The following is a 17,883-nucleotide window of genomic DNA, read 5'->3' as shown; positions in this document are numbered from 1 at the left end:
TGGCTCCCTCAACAGATGGCCAACCACCTGTTCGACTGTTTTGTGAGTTTCTTTTTTTTTTTGACCTTAGACAAACACCTTACTCTAAGAAATATTCCCACTGAAATAGTGTGGATAGGCGGGACTGTCCACAGTAACCCAAAGCTTACAAGACGTCAGACCTGGCATCTCCTGGCTCAGCTTTCCTGCCTGTTATAATGCCTGTGGTGCAGTCACCATGGGCACACTGAGCACGCTCAGATTAGAAAGCCTCTGGAGAGAAGCTGCTCTGTGTTGCTGTGCAACCAGATCCTATTAGATATTTATTTTCGAATTAACCCAGACAGAAAAGATGCAGCACAGATGTTTAGACAGAAAATATTAAACTTATTTTTTTATTTTCCTGGCCACTTCATCAAAGGATCTCTAGAAGTAACTTTTTTAGAAGCTTGTAATTGAACCTAGTTACATTATAGTACTGTTATGTATAACTCATAAAAGTCACCTCCTCTAGATGTCTGTAAGATCTAGCACACCCTTTCTTTAATTTCCCTTTATATATAAATGTAAAGTGATACACTAAAAATAAACATCAGTGTACTGGCTAGAATGTCAAGTGACTTTGTTTGGCCAAAACAAAATCATAATACTGAGTTTAAAGTGTATGTTTCCTTGCATTTGCACAATTAGAGGGGTCACGGTGCTTTTTGTGATGCATCATATCCATGATCAAAGCTATAAGCTTGATTGATTAATGTATCACAGAGTATCACAGAGTGCTGTATCAAAATATATTCATAGAAAGTTGACTGGAAGGAAAAAGTGTGGTAGGAAAAGGTGCACAAGCAACAGGGATGACCACAGCCTTTAGCCTTGGGAAGATTGTTAGAAAAAGCTGATTCAAGAACTTGGGAGAGCTTCACAAGGAGTGGACTGAAGCCGGAGTCAGCACATCAACAGTCACCACACTCAGACGTCTTCAGGAAAAGGGCTACAGCTGTCACATTCCTAGAACCAAACCACTCCTGAACCAGAAAAAAACGTCAGAAGCATTTCACCTGGGGTCTGGAGTCTGGTTGAAGACTGGAGAGGCACAGAATCCAAGCTGCATGAAGTCCAGTGTGAAGTTTCTGAAGTCAGAGATGATTTGGGGTGCCGTTACATCTGCTGGTGTTGGTCCATTGTGTTTTATCAAGTCCCGAGTCAGTGCAGCCACCTACCAGGAGATTTTGGAGCACTTTATGCTTATCTGCTGACAAGCTTTATGGAGATGCTGATTTAATTTTGCAGCAGAACTTTGGCACCTGCCCACAGTGCTAAAACCACTTCCAAGTGGTTTAATGACCTTAGTATTACTGAGCTTGATTGGCCAGCCAACATGCCTGACCTGGACCTCACAGAGAATTTATGAAGTATTGTGAAGAGGAAGATTAGTAACATCTGACAAACAATACAGAGGAGCTGAAGGCTGCTATCAAAGCAACCTGGGCTTCAATAACTTCTCAGCAGTGCCACAGGCTGATCGCCTCCATGCCACGCCGCATTGAAGCAGTAATTTGTGCAAACAGAGCCACAACCAAGTATTGAGTGCATAATTAAACCTGCTTTGGAGATCTTGAACATTTCTGTTTTGTAAATCTTTTTTTCATTGATCTTTGAGAAAATATTCAAATTTTTTGACATACTGAAATTTTTATTTTCCTAAGCTGTAAGTCATAACCATCAGAATAAAATGATAATAATAAAAAATCCTCTTGAAATATTTCAGTTTGTGTGCAATGAATCTAGAATATAAGAATATATAATAAATATATATATATATATATATATATATATATATATAGATAGATAGATAGATAGATAGATAGATAGATATTTTTTACAAAAAATAAAGAACTTTTCCATGATATTCAAATTTTTTTGAGATGCACCTGTTGAGGGGAAGACAAAATCCTTCACACAACATTGACAGATACATTTTTTATAATATTAATAAACAAGCAAACAATTTCAAAATGATCAGGGACAAAACATTTTTGATTGAACAGTAATGTTGTTCTTGCTCTGAGCACTTTTTTTCCTCTTAATTTACTTTTTTTTCGAAGGGTATCTCCATTTGCATTCCAAGATCACATCAACTTTATAGCACTGAGAAAAAAAAAATGAAGGTCTAGTTTAATATTATGCTTTTTGTTTGTTAATAAATAATTTTGTGTCTTTCAAATGTAGTGAATTTCAGTGCTCTGCTTTATTTACAGAAACTGAACTCTCCTGCAGTTCTGAAAGCTCCCAAAGAGAGAAAGCCAAGCAAGAAAGAGGGAGGTTCACCAGGGAAGGCATCAAACCTCCCAGCTATGCTCTACAGGTTAGCTTGCAGCCGTTAAAGGGTGCCAGCAGGTGCCCGGCATCAGTCCTGACACCTGGCCACTGTTATTATAATATCAATTTTAAATGTAGACCTAGAGTTCATAAATGATTCACTGAAAGAGAGAAAAATGTGCAAAAAGATACCTTGCCTTAAAAAAAAAAAAACATTTAAATGTGGTTGTGTACTGTAAATAAGATACTGTAAAGTTTTGTGTTCTGTGCAGCTGTGGGATCTGTAAGAAAAACCAGGACCAGCATCTTTTACTGCTGTGTGACACCTGTAAGCTGCATTACCACCTGGGCTGTCTGGACCCGCCTCTCACACGCATGCCGAAGAAGACCAAAAACAGCTACTGGTGAGATCACGAATGGGAGATGGAATTAAAATGTGGTCAAATTAACTTCTGGAAGTGCTGACATTTCTTGAGCAGGGTTGCTAATATTCAATACCGGCTTATAATTGTAAAAAGGTAACACTTAAACTAAGTTCATAAAAACACGAAAATTAAAGACTCATTTATAAAGATATTTAGAAAATATTGAATTATTTACTTGCATGTCATGAGAAAACACAAACCAACATCAGAAATCGAATGACTAAAATATCAATTGTTGAAATATTAGCTTCAAATCTTCATCTCAGCCAATTTTAGGAATCCCTGCTCTTGATGAAACAAGTAAACGATTTATAAGCAATTCCTTTTTTTTTTTTCATAGAGCTTTCAGTGTAGCAAAAATTTGAATACAATTGCATGCTAATAAATAAATCAGATTTATATGTGGGTCAGGGAGCATGATTAATTGCAGGAATTTTATCACATTTTGTGTTATAATTAATTACTAAACTAACACGTTATGTTCACAGCTCTATTTTTGTCTAGTGTATATAGCAAAATAATAGATACTGTTTCAAATTCTAAGTGCAGTTTTCCACTTGCAGTGCTTCATGTTCACTTTCATAAGGTTATACTAACTGTCACTATGAAAATGTATGTGTTGCGCGTTTGTGTTTTGTTTATTTGTCGCACTGAGCCCAATGCTTTCGCTGCTGATTCAAGTAATTCATTAAATCCATGAATAAGAAAGTGCTGGATGGAAGTTAGAAAGCATTTGAAAGATAAAATTGTGGGGGGAGGGGCCCAAAACATACATAATTACTGGCAACTGCCTGCCCCTGAGTCAATAATACTTGTATACTCAAAAAGCTTTTGCTCACACTAAAGAATCTGGCTATTCCTTTAGTTTTAATGATATTTTTTTTTACTTTTTTTTGCAGGATATTTTAACAACACCATCATCTCAAAGATTTCTCCATATTGACAAATCAATAAGGTCAGATGAAGGCAAAAGAATTCCTGACTCCTTTGTCTTTCTCTCTCTTTCACGCTTCCTTTTCCAGGCAGTGCTCTGAGTGTGACCAGGCCAGCAGTGACGAGGCTGACATCGCCATGGAGACGTTACCAGATGGAACCAAAAGGTCCAGGAGGCAGATCAAGGGGCCAATCAAATTTATCCCTCAAGAAATGAGCCCAGAGCCCAAGAAGCTTCAAGTGAGAGGGACTGTGAGTATGAGTGTATCATAATGGTTAACTAATGACAAACATGTGTCAAAAATACTTGAAAGAAGGCTCCTAATACCCATTTTCCACCAACACAAAGTCAGCGCTGGTGTCAATTCTGATGAGTTTCACAGATTTCTACTAATGATAAAGGTAGTTTTCTAACCAAGGACCACTAGTGCATCACATAATCAGTTATGTGTTCGTTCAGCTCTCATTGGAAAATGGGAATTACGTGGTTCAAGGGACTCGGTCTACTAGTGCATTTTAAGCTTCGTCTAGTTTTCTCTGATTGGTGGTTTAACTCTAGTTTTTGTCTTCGGTGAAACATTCATTCACTGATTTGAAATTGATTCTTTGCTCCTCACGTAAAGTAGATATTTGACTTGTTCTTTAGTCTCTTGAGCTTTCGCAGAGGTTATCGTTGAAGGTCACAAAAGCTAGCGTTATTGATTACGTTGAAATGGACAACCGAAACACTTTATCATCTTTAATTATTTAATAAAATCACCTTGAAACGGCTACAGCCGTAATTAAGCCATCAGTAAAAAACCCACTGGAACTGCTCCCTAGCGTTTCAGTTTTATTGGAACATTAGCATTTAGAATTGTTTCTAAGATGTCTTGCTGACTACTCCATACAAAGGCATGTCCTATGGAAGATAGCTCAGCCTCAGAAGTGAATGATTTGGAACGCTCTTTAACACTATACTGTGCTATGTCTTGCTTGCCTTAAAATTATTCAAATATATTAGACATTAGCATGTTGCTAAACTGACAGCAGAATATCAAAGACTGGTAAAGGTATCAAGATTTACCAAGTTCACTCAATGGGAGGAAGTGTAACACGCATTTTGGCAGAATAAGTCCCGCCATAAATAAAAGAGCCAGCTGCCAATAGGTAAGGTCATTGCTTCATTGCAACTGCTATTAGAAGCTCCTGGTTTCCATAGAAACAGTCTGTGTTTTTAGACGCACACTGGGCTGAACAAGCGAGTATAGACTTTTTAAATGATATCTGAGAATAAATAAAATTATGGAGCAGTTATCAGACTTTGCTGCTGATTTAAAACATGTTTAAGTAATTCTCCATGCATCCAGGAATTTTGCATGAGGGATAAAGATTTCCCCACTCAGATTTCACAACGGGTTCAAGTTGGTCTCACATATTCATAGCACTGACCAACAGAAAACTGCTGTATAAGCTGTTCTTCACACTGCGCTACACAATAATAGACAATAGACTTTTTTGCCAAGTGTGTATTATTGTTAGCTCGCCTTTGATGTCTTAAAATGCTGCCTTTGTAGGCAGCTCACTGTTAACAGAGTGAATATTTAATTGTCTGTTAAATGATCAGACTTGTACACGCACTACCTCTAGCTGTTGAGGCAGAGCGCCACATTGAAGTGTGAGGGTAGGTGTGTGTGTGTGTGTGTCTTCTCAGACTTGAGATAGGGCTTGTCTTTCAGGCTCTCCATGGCTTCCACTTATCACTGTCCAGTTTTCTCTGATCTTGCGATGGCACTCCGGCAGCCCGGCTCCCTAAAGGAAGACAGAAGATAAGCATCGGAGAAAAGACATGCTCTCCAGGCCTCCTTCATTTAGTCTTTTTCATCCTTTTGTTTTAAAGCTTAGTCAATAAACCTTTCCCTGACAGTTTTTTTTAATCGAATTAGAAAGTAAGGCACAAGTTTAGATGGCTTTTGCAGCGCTGCAGCCACTCGCCTTGGCTGATGGCTGTTAAAATAGCTCACACAAAGGTAAAAGGAATGACTTCAGGGTGATATTTTTTGTTTTCTGTATTTACGTGTGAGAGTAGGCTTGCGTATGCCAGGCAGGGTTAATTTGTTTTCCCTTTAGTCTCTGAGATGCTTGCCCAGAAGTGAGGCGAAGGCTTCAGTGGAGAGCAGCTGGATTAAAAGGCTTTTATTTTTCTCTCTCTTCTGTAGCCCCGGCTAAACTCTACCATAGAAAGCTGAAGGAGCTCTGCTTTGCATTTTTAATGCCCTTAACCAGCCGATGTGGCGGTGGCAAGCCCTTGTAAAGCTTTGTTCTGATTTATCACGGCCAGCTAATCGACCCCCCGCCATCCCTCTGTTCAGAAGCCAGTGGTGTTCGGCTTCACTAATGTGCCGCACTTTTCTGCGGCCACTGAGTACCGGCCCTCCTGCACAACTGAAATGGCTCTCATGAATGACACGCACTGAGAGATTTTCTAGACTCTATCATTCGCAAGACTGAGGGCATTGGAAATCTTGCTATAATAAGTGGAGTTTGCTAAAGCATGTTTTTTTTAAGTATTAATCAATTGATGCATACCTCACCATTGTTGATGCAGCCATGCATGATACTTCAAGTTTTGGTGTACTTAAAAGAGAGGTGTACTATTACTTTTCTAAGCGACCAGAATTTATTTTATTTTATTTTACTTTTTATTATTTTTATGTTTTCATCTTTTGCCTCTGTGCTCTTTAGGCCAAATAGTCCTATAGGTTTGTTTGTTTGTTTGTTTTCTTTTTGTTTTTTTTTGTAGCAAACTATTTTTTGTCTGATTAATCACCTTGTTGATAATTTACTTACATATCCTGAAATTTAAGACATTAGTCCTTTTTGAGTTACCGCAGTAGGTTACTCTGTTTCTGTCCCTATGTATGCACCAATAGTTTTTCCAATAATGTGGGAACTGATTCAGTGTTTTTAAAGATGCAGCATTGCAAGATCCTTAATTAAAAAGCAGGGTTTTTTAAAAGCAGAGTCGTCTTGACTGTCCTTCTCCAAGTGTAGATTACTGTTTACGTCAGTCCTTCACAACGTTTACAGTTCTTTACCGTTACATGGAGGATCTCTGTGTGGAGGACCACTGATCTAGCCTTTAATAGATTACCTTAATCAAGTCTGCCATAATAAAGGAATAATGAAATAAATGAGTGCCTTTGTTTGGTGCCACCATCGAGGGAGAAGTGGCAGTGGCATTTAAGTGCCAGTTGGCAGTGTAGAAGCAGTTAGCATTTATAATGATAAGTGTTCCATCTGCTGTGTGGTAGCAAGCCAAAGGCGACAGATGGAATTGTTTTCACAATCTGTTTAAATATGTTGTCGTTTTTTCTTTTCTTTTTAAAAAGCCCCAGCTTGGCACACTCATGTGCCTGTTCGCATTAAGGTGGAGACGTTTGATTCGACTCATGCAACGCTGTTGTTTTTTTTTTCTTGTGTTTATCAGCCACTGATGGAGATGAAGAGTTGATGGTAGACAAGAAAAACAGTACAAAAAATGTCTCTAAGTGAACAGGAGAGGACTCTGTGGAGAATGAGTTTGGATACTCAATTTTGGTTCATGGCACACACAAAAATCCAATTTAAGAGCCAGGGTTGACCCAATTGCGGAATGGCCTTATATCTGGATAGAGAGGGGCATCGGTTGGGGCTCTGGTCTGGGCTCTAAACAAAGGGATTGAATCCCTCTATGACACACAAGGGAGAGCCGGAATGAATGAGAGATTTGGATTAGAGAGGAGCACCACTGTTTGACATCTGTAGCTGCTACAGTGAGCCGCAAGTCACCAGCTGCTCTGCGTGAGCTGTTTACTCGAGGAGAGCGAACTTTGTTCTGTTCAGCTTACTGCCACATGGCTTGAACGACATCAAATCACAATCCAACTCAGCAGCTTTTCAGATTTCATTTTACTTTCATACTTATTTTTTTTTCCTGTAATGAAGCCCTGAAGCGCAAAGTTAAGGACTTTTGGAAACATTTATAATTCATTATATCAGCTTATCAGTTATTTTGACTTTGACCTACGTCTGGATATGCCTACTTCCCTACTATAATAGTGTGTCAGAATTTGTAATATTAATCAAGCCCATAATGCAACAGACTATATACTTATTTAAATTGCAGCTTTTGATTTGATTTTTACGATTTGATAAGATATTTCAAACACTGTTATTTCAGTTTTTTTGATTAACTATGCAGTCCCTTCCTTTACATTAATGTTGTATTATTTAATCATATAAATATTTTTTGTCAGCTAATGAACCCCTGCAGTTTCCTCATTTAATGAACCTGTTCTGCATCATTATTATTGGCATAGGCAACCACAAAAGAACTAAATAGTTCATGCAAGATTGTATCACATGGTACTGCACATTTACGCCTGTCATTTAATTTTTCTTGTGGAAAATAACTTGCATAGCCATTACGTAAGATCTCCTTATTATATTACTGACCAGCTAGACATTTGTAGATTGTCTTATAAAATCTTAATTTAAACATTATGTATAAGATTTTACTGACATTCTAAAATGGCCGATAATTTTTTTTTATGCCAATGAATTTCCAAAAATAATGGAAACAATAATAGGAAACAATGTTGAAGCTGATGGTCCATTCTGTACATGGACATTCTGAGTTGATGTCGTGTTAAGTAAAAATAACAACTGACTTGGCTTGTTTCTCAGTGGGTTTTTAAGTGAAAATCCATTTGAATTATTTTTAATTTTTTTAAATACCCAATTCAAATTCCGATCAGAAGAATTCTTCAGAATTAAAAAACAATCTTAAATCATGTTAAATACAATAATCTGACTCTAGAACTGCTGTGTTGTTCAGTGTGCTGTATTATGACCAAGTTCTATTTTCCCTTTGACCAGAGAACCAGAGGCCAGAAGAGGAAGAGAATGTCCATCTGCGAAGAGGAGAAGATCGAGGTGAGCTTTCACTTCCTCGCCCTGCACTCCTTTATCTCCTTCATCTACCTCTAATATTTAGAGAGCGTGATGAAGGAAGACAGCTTGTGTATGTTTACACAGCAATCTCAGCCCTCTCCACTCTCCAGCTTCATTCAAACACACACGGCGGTCGTCTCTAATAGCTTGCGTTTCCATAGGAACCGTCACCGCGGGAGCGCAGACAGAGGCAGTCGACTCTGCAGAAAAAGCCCAAAGCTGATGACACGCGGACCGAGTGCACCACTTGCAAGGGCCCTGGTGACAATGAAAACCTAGTGAGGTGGGTAAAGCTTGTGCAATGCACGTTTCTGAAGCATCTGCGCACGCAAGAGTGTTTGATCTGGCTGGGGGGGGGGGTATATTCACCTCGTGATTAAAGTTCAGGATTCATTATAAAGACTCTGCCATGCATGTGTGAGTGGGAGGTAGCGCTGGCTCCACAGGGCCTTCTCTATTTGGCTGCCACATGTATTTGCTCACTTGGTTTGGCAGTAATGAGCTGTCTGATTTACTGTCACCACTTGGCCTCGGGTATGAGGTTGCGGTTCCTTCGAACAGGATTATTTTAACGTAACCGTCAGATCCAGATCAATTATCCTGTCTTTTCAACACCTCCTCGTCATGCTTTTTTAATGCCGTAACCTTGTTATGTTTTTGCTAAAAAAATATGCAAGCATGACTAAGAGACTTTTAATTGACACTCTCATAATAGACATGCCAAACAGTCGCCACTTCCGTCACATCACGATTTGACATAAAGCTGTTTTGGGGTAATTGGAAAGTGGCCTGTCAAAAGTGCTTCAAATGCTTTTACAATGCAAAGTAGGAGATATGCAATGTTTTGTACCGTCATGCAAAGTGGCTAGTTTGGGTTCGCTGCTGTTTGGCCTCAGCTGTGGTGTGAGGTGTGTTGCCCTGACTCTTTCTATCTTTGCATTGAACAGGTTGTGAGAGCTGGGCACCACCTCCTTCCCTAGAAAAGGACAGATGAGAGAGAGACAGGGAGAGAGAGAAAGGGAAATTAACTCGTTTGAAGAGCGGCGTTGGGGTCGGGGAGGAGCTGCAGATGGCCACCTCCGACCGTCACCTTCGACCGTCCCTTCTGCCCAAAGCAGACCGTGCCATGGACTTGATCATGGTTAAACAACGGTCCAGCGAACATTTTCTGAAAGAATGAAAAGACTATCATATGTGGACTAACATGAAATCGAATCAGTTTGCACTGGGAGGGAGAGATCAACCCTCATTGGACACTATAAAAGGACTTTATATGGACAGAATACTCAGTTAGCCAGTTTGGAGCCACATACTCATCCATAGGGTCGTTGTTTGTGGAATACATGAAGCGTGATGATGGCCTTTTGCTCTGTGGATAAAGCCAGATTCCGGGCTGTTTCACCATCTTTGTAAGCGTTTTGCTGTCATCTGGCCTTCTTTGTGCCTCCTGGACTCTTTTTTGCTCTCGCTTTTCCATTGGCTCTAAAACCGTGCACACCTCGTTCGATCAGCTGTGTTTATTGAGTCAGATGTGCTTCTGAAAGCTAATTGTGTCTTCTGTCTAGCTTCTTATTATGAATGTTTTTGGTTCTTGACTCTGCTCTATTTGGCCTGTGATATGTGAATTATATGTTTAAAAGTGATTTGATTGATAGAGGTTAGAATCAATAGAATAGCTTTTTAAAGCATTTACATTTTTTACTAGTTGTGGTAGCGTAATATAGCTCAATATGATAATATGCATACTTAAACTTATAGTTATTCCCTTTGTACCATATTACTGATATGGGGTGAATCTCACAAAAACATATCCAGGTATATTTCACAATTTTTTTATATTTTTGACATTATTTTTATGATATTTAAGCAGGTTTTCCATCTCTGCATTTTATCATATTTATTTTACTTTCTTTTTTTATAAAATATGCAATGCAATAGTTTTTACTTTATTACGGTACCTTTTTTTAACTTTTTGATATATGAATGTTTTACAATTTAAATTATTATTTTTTGCATTATGTTAATGACAATTGGAAGAAATAATGTATACAAATTGCCATGAAACTTTTTATGTTTAATTTTGATGTCACTAATATTATATATAATATTACTTTGCTTAAATAAGTTCGTATTTTTTCCTGAAATTTGGGGTAAAATGTGACCTGCAAATGTTCTCGACAGGAGATTCGAGTTGAGTGAAACTCTGAAGTTACAGTAATTATTTGTTAACGTAGGCTGTATTGGTGTTTTGGCTTGCATCTGCTTTGACAGTCTTGCTGTTTTATGCTGTGCAATGGCAAAAATAAATCCTAACACACTGAAAAAGGCTACATTCCCAAACCCTGCATCCCATTCCCTCGTTTCACAGTATATTGTACTATTGACAGTGTAGCTACTTAATTCCTAGCAGGATGGCTGAAAGGTGAAATGAGGCCCTAAGTTCCCACTTTGATGGTATCCTGTGATTTCTACCTTAATAACATTGGGAACAGCCTCATGCCTTCTCAAACTGCTTACTTGCACCGGACCAGACACAACGCTTCCTTCCCTGGGATTTACACATCTTTCCCTCTCTGGATGTCTTCAGCTGCCCTTTAACCTCTCACCCCACTGTATCTTCAGCCACAGCTTTATCTCTCTCTTCTACAGCGGTCTAACCTAGCTCACAGCTTACTGTGTGTGTAAGTGTTTGTCTGGGTACATACTGCATCTGCTTTGCCGAGATAATGCTGCAAGATGGAGCCTTTTAGATTACAGTTTGCCTGTAATGTCATGTGATGTCAGTTTAGCGAAATATTGAGCTCTTTTTATGTTTTATTTTATTTCAGTTTTTTTTTCAGGCATAAGCCGTGCTTGCAGGTTTTTTTTTTTTTTTTTTTTTTTGGGAATTGAAACTATTATCTGTACTTGAATTATTATAATTTTCTTTTTGTACTTGATGTATTTAATGTAAATATTTGACATGTTAATTTATTTCTTAGACATTCCGCACAGTTAATGTGTTAATGTGACTTGAGCTGAGATTATGGCATTGAATTGGTGAGTGTTTTTGTCTTGTGTATATGTAGTGATTTTGTTACCAGGCGTCATTTCGCGCAAGTGTGGTCTTGGGACAAAGTCCTTGCTTCATGCGAGCCTTAATAAACTTTAAACTTTTTCACCTCATTGCCATAATGATGAATGAGTCTCAGTGAGTCCGGCTAATGAATTGTGCAGGTTGTCTGTTTTTTATCACTAGAGAAGTGTCTGGTTCTGCCCGTCTTCATTGGCATCAAGTCTAGTCCGATCTTCAGCTTATTCTGACCAGAACTGCCCATTATTAGGCAGAAACCCAATGTTTAAAATACTGTAGTATAGAAAACATATTACAACAAATAAGAAAATGTATCTAACAACTATATTATACCCACTACCTTCCCCTTAAAAATAAATACATAGTGTTCCTGTAGCTCAAGTGGTAGAGCATTGTGTTAACAAGCGCAAGGTTGGGGGTTCGAATCTCAGGGAACACATATTAGGAGAAAATTGTTAGCTTGAATGCAATGTAAGTCGCTTTAGATAAAAGCGTCTGCAAAACGCATAAAAAATCTAATAAAATGCATGGCAATTCTTCCACATAGACAAAATGACAGGTTTAACATGATTGGTCTGTTCCAAATATAGTTTCTGCAGTAGGGAATATAACCAGTGTTTGATAGAAAGGTCATGTTGAGTTTTTCATCATTGAACTAAAAGTTTCTCTTGCAGCACTCGAGATATTTCCAGTACTTTTCATTTAGAGGAAATCGAGAATTATCATTCAGCAATAACAGAACAGGATCTTTGGGAAAAACGAATCCTAGTGAGCTTGTACAAAACATCAAGCACCAGTCCGAAAGCACATGCATCAAAGTGTCCAGGCAGCCTGGCCCACACAAATTACCCATAAACCGATAACTTTTCTTATGCGTGTGGTTAAATATCCCCTGTGGATCATTTTAAAATTGATGAATTGATGATTAGGGTTTGTGGATGCTTGAAATGTATTCTCCACTGTTTCCCTTTCAATTTTTCTATAGAGTCAATTCTGATGACTATTATTGCTTTTGTTTTTTATGATTTGAGAAACAAAGGTAAAAATAAATATGGTGCGTTGGGAATCCATTTCACTACCAGATGAGTTAGATGATCTGTACCCCAAGGAAATGACCCCAATTTCCATTGCATGCCAACTTTTAATGACAATTAAACCAACCAATCATAGCTTGTTTTATTTTCTGGGTCATATAGTGATGGGTAAATCTGACTGATAAACCAGGCTGTTAAATTGAGTGGTATATGACTTTCTTTTTTTTTTTTTTTTTTAGTTTTTTATTTATTCGCTCCAGTTTTGCTAATAGTGTTTGAAACACAGGCATACCAGAGTTCACAGTTTACTTCAGTTTTAATTTGTGTTTTTAGCCATTCCAGTAATAATAAATAAATCAATAAAATAGCGATGTTCATAATGTACCATGCCAAATTTATTAAAAAGCTAGATTTGGAAACAAATTAGAGCAGAGAACAAATGCAGAGAAGCGCATTTTACAATGCTTTGCATGTGATTTACTTTAAATTGTGTGATGCACCAGCTTATCATCTGCCATTCTGCCTTGTAAGATACTACATCAGCCTTCAGAAACCCTTTTTGATCAGCAACCAATTAGAACTGCCAATTTCAGTCAGCTTGATCCTATATGCATCAGACAGTTAGTGAACAGGCTTTGAATGTGAATGAAAAACAGCCACACTTCTGAGTTGATGTAATTCTCTCTCTTTTGCTGTTTTCTCCTATTGTTTTTCCTTCTCTTTTTTGCTGTTTTCCCGTTTAGCACATCTCATCTGCTCACACTTGCACACTCTTCCTGTCTCTCTCCCTCTTTTCTACCAGCCATCTCTCTTCCCCGTGCCAAGCCCAGCTGTACAAAGAGCGAGAGGAAGGGAGAGAGAGGAGAGGCTTTCATGGGAAAATCTAGTTAGCAGCATAACAAAAAGCCCAGTGTGTCTTTTAGTAAGCAAATAGCATTTGTGCTTATACAACAGTGGCGACGGTGGCGGGAACGAGCTGCATCCCTGTGGCCTAGGCCCACCAAAAGCTCTGAGCCTCTTATTATGGACCTGGAAAGATAGAATCAGTTTGGCATGACCAAATCCTGAGCACTTCATTTCCTCATACTCAGTCCAGTGGTCTGGTACGAGGGGTCCAACGGGACCATCGGTTCTGGTCTGAACCCGGGGAGCAGAGAAATATGGAGGAGGATGTTCTGGAAGAGCAGTAACCTTTCGATGATGAGCGCCTTTCCTATTACAGACCTGACACGGGATTCAGGGAGAGATGATTTAATGGTGGCCTTTTGTTTTTGCTGACTTCACCTCTTTTATTTTTTCCTTTTGCACTCCCCACCACTATTAAACAGCTTCTACGGTGTCTTTTATCCCAGCCAGTTCACTGCAGTGTGTTTGTGCACCGCTGGTCTTCTGGATCGAGCGCCTCCCCCTCTTTGTGCATTTGCTAGATGACTTACGCAGCTCAGAGGTGTCTAACTAATTAGCAAAAGCATGGTAGAAACCAGTGAACTGCATTGCTGCCTGGAATTGATCCAGAGCTGAGGTACCGTAGGACACAGTAGCAAAAACAGCCAAACTTCCCTTCCAAATCCAGAATCAACACCATTTCAATTCTTCAAAGGAATATTGTGGGTTTAATATACTGTAAAGTATTATAATACAGAACAGAATCTGCTATTATTCTGATTTATTTTTTATTTTTTGTCCAAAATATTTTTTCGAATACCAATTTTATATGAATTTTTTTATTTGGTTTATTAGTAAAATGTGTTGTTTTATTAATATTTGTTTTAAATGGTTAAAAGTAATATTTTGTGTTATATGTCCCCATTTACTTCCATTGCAAGTACCTCACTACAAGCTAGATTTTGGGCAAAAAGAGTCAAATGGAATTTTTTATTTTTTTATTTTTTCTGGAAATTAACGTCATGCCACATTTCCTGTTAAGCTTAACTTGCACTGAATCTGGAAGGTGGGTTTTTTTTTTTTTTTTTTTTTTTTTTTTTTTTTTTACATTAATCAGCACCATTCAAAGCAGCAAACTGACCCTCCTTCAACTGTTAGAGGCAATAATGTGCAGAAGTTTACACATCATGGCCCCCTGCTGTCTACTCGGAGAAACACACTGCGTCCCTTAGGTGGCTGGGGCCGCTCGAAGTTAGCATCCCGGACGGCTGACCTGGCTTTGAGTACGAGACTAAATGAATGAGTGAGCTGTGTGGTAATGAGATAATAAAAAGGGGTTACTTTTTCAGTGCATTGGCTGGCCGCTGCGGCTTCAGCCATAAGCCCATTCATTGCCACTCTTCCTTGTAAAACAAAGGCCTCTTAATAATACCATTCCCACCTCAACAGTAAATCAAAAAGGAGGAGGATCACAAAGGCTTATAATCTGCTCCCTCAATAGAAGAGATTCACAAAAAGCCACGGGGGCACTTTGTCACGGCCGGCAGTCAATGGCCAAGTGTCTTGTGTCATATTGATCCCTGTCACATGGTAGCTCTCCAAGTAATTGCGCTGGACCCAAGTGATAAATGTGCTGCGTTTGTACCAGCCATGTAGGTGAGAGTAGTGGGTCGAAGAACGAAAGAGTTGCAATGGGAGTCTTGTGTATGCAGTAACACTTTGGATCCAAGTAAATCCAAGAAATAGCCAATTTATCGCTCTATCAAAATGATAGAATGCAATCTTCTGGTGTGCACGGACAAGACAAAGTAATCGCTCAGACGTCTTGAGGTTTACTTAGTGTTTTGGTTACTGTTATACACATCGCTATTGTTCAAGAGATTTGCGTTTCTGCCACCCAAGCGTTTTCATGGGGAAACTGTGGATATTTCTCTCGCTCACAGGAAGTTAATCCACAAAAGGGCCAGTCAAAATTACCATGCAGATTAATCCCTTAACACAAAACCTTTAATTAATGTGTTCAAACATTTAGGAAGTAATCCTGTCTTTATTTTGGTATAAAAGGAGTGTTTTAGCTGTAGCTTATCAGGAATAGAGTAACGATTCTTCTTTGTTGGCTTTTTTTTATACTTTGTTTTTTAAGATAGTTCTAGATGTCCTCAAATTAAATTTTGTTAGATCCTCATGTATGAAGGCGTATGAAGGCAAGTATTACTATTCTTCATACTTTTAAACAAACTCCTAAGATGTGCATCCAGCATCATTTGTGTGGACATGATAACTGAAACCATGCAGCTTGTTGCAGAGGGCGTGCTATTACTTTTCTATGCAATCAAACTTCAGATTTTCCCCTAGAGGATGATGAAATTGGCACAAAAAAATAAAAAGATCCCATAGATACTGATGGTGGATTTACCCGAGCCATAGGGACCAGTGTATCAGACTCAGAGGTGGGCTCTTTTTGACTTGTCTTTTAGATTGTTGCTCTTTATTATTATTATTTTTCCATTGTTACTTTTTTTTACTATATACATTACTGTTCCAAAAGGTTTAATTTTTTTAAATTATTAAAAGATATAGTAAAACTGTAATGTTGTGAAATACTACAGTTTAAATAAAATTAAAATGTAGTTAATAATTTATTCCTGATCCCTCACATGATCTTTCAGAAATCATGCTTTACTGTCACTTTTGATCAATTTAATTGCGTTCTTGCTGAATAAACGTGTAATTTTCTTTAAATAAATAAAAAAAAATCTTACTGACACCAAACTTTTGAATGGTATTTACTGTTAACTTTGTTTTAATGGCTTCCAGTGAAACCTGCTTCATTTACTTTAATACCTTTAACTTCCAAATATTTCTGTAAACTTGTTCGTTTATTCCATCAAATAATAAATAGCAAGAGCTATTCTGCTTTAGACTCAGTAAATGTATAACAATTTGCATTTTATCCTGCTTTTATTTTTTGGCGAATGTCTGTAGTTCAGGACTGATCAATTTATTCTGATCCTCTCAAACAAGGCCATGTTATCATTTAATGAGAACTGATATTCATCTCCAGAGTGATTTTTCTGTTTTGCCCCTTCGCTATCTCTTTTCGAATTGGGCCTAAATATTCCAAGAATTATTCTGATGTTGGTGATTGCCCATATCTTTGCAAGGTGATTGCATTAATAACGGTCTGTAAAACTGCAGCCGAGAGCCAATTTAACTAAAATATATCCTCTTTGATTTATCGAGGGAGATTTAGAATCATACATTATGGTTTAAAACATCCTTTGATTAAATGGAGTTGTCATGTGTTATCTCTCCAATCACCGGGCTGTGTAGACTAATGTCCCTGCCCTGAACCTGGCTGACCGGATCAGTCTTTAAATGGAGCGTCGGGCTGAAATAGAGTTCTTAGTGCTTGGATGAGAAGAGATCAAGCAACAGAGCCACCGGGCTTTCACCCTGCACCGAGAAACCAGCGAGATGACGTGGGAGGGTGGCTGAGCATGCCAGGGGGTCTCTAAGAACTCCTCTCAGAGATTAAACCGTAGATGAAAGAGGATACGCATCGCTAGCCCAGAGCAACATGTGTCACAGACAAAAGCAATCAATCGTGTTTTTCCCCTCACCTCACATCCCAATAAGATTACATCAATCAATAGACTCTCTTATGAGTGATTGGATTCTGTCCGAGATCGGAGGAGGAGAGAAACGAGCAGCTCAATTTTCCCAATGATTAAAGCAGACCCAAATTGCTTTGATAACATCAAGGACTTTGTGACGGGATCAAGAAGAGCAGTGTGCGGAGCAGATAGATGTTGGCGCCTGCGTGTTGCAGGAATGGGGATGATGTGTCACCTCATGGCGCAGAGACTCTTCAGAAACTTCTCACATAGTGCTGGTGGAGTGGTGCTTTGTTATTAGTACAGCACAAGTCCTTCATTCAGAAGTACAAAGTAGAATTTGATCACTTCTCTGTTGTAGAAGAATCATGCTGGCTTTCTATTATCCATTCATTTCAAATCACAAATTACTGGTTCTCAACTGGCTTTGAAGATTTTATGTTGAACATCAAATAGCAACTCAACATAGTACTGGTATATATGTGTGTGTGTGTGTGGGGTATATGTAAACATAAATATGAGTCTTTACATTCTGTCTTCGTTTAAAAACAGATATTTAAGTCTTTATTCAAGTCTTTATTCTGTCACTTTGATTGGTTTAATGCATCCTTTTGGAATAAGAGTATTGTAATAATTTTTACTTG

General features: G+C 38.4%; 1 protein-coding gene across 1 annotated transcript in view; it reads left to right on the top strand.

Annotated features, from left to right (window-relative positions):
- The window catches only part of LOC132104295 (PHD finger protein 14), an 80,889-nt gene that overhangs the window by 35,187 nt on the left and 27,819 nt on the right, over nucleotides 1-17,883 (top strand). Inside the window, exons 12-16 of the mRNA XM_059509666.1 lie at nucleotides 2,238-2,344; nucleotides 2,571-2,702; nucleotides 3,746-3,908; nucleotides 8,556-8,612; nucleotides 8,792-8,913. Coding sequence (XP_059365649.1) covers nucleotides 2,238-2,344; nucleotides 2,571-2,702; nucleotides 3,746-3,908; nucleotides 8,556-8,612; nucleotides 8,792-8,913 — 581 coding nt within the window. The remainder of the gene's footprint in view (nucleotides 1-2,237; nucleotides 2,345-2,570; nucleotides 2,703-3,745; nucleotides 3,909-8,555; nucleotides 8,613-8,791; nucleotides 8,914-17,883) is intronic.

This window comes from Carassius carassius, chromosome 25, assembly GCF_963082965.1.
Source record: "Carassius carassius chromosome 25, fCarCar2.1, whole genome shotgun sequence".
Classification (NCBI taxonomy): domain Eukaryota; kingdom Metazoa; phylum Chordata; class Actinopteri; order Cypriniformes; family Cyprinidae; genus Carassius; species Carassius carassius.
Note: the sequence above shows the minus strand (reverse complement) of the source record. Positions and strands in the feature narration are given on the sequence as shown.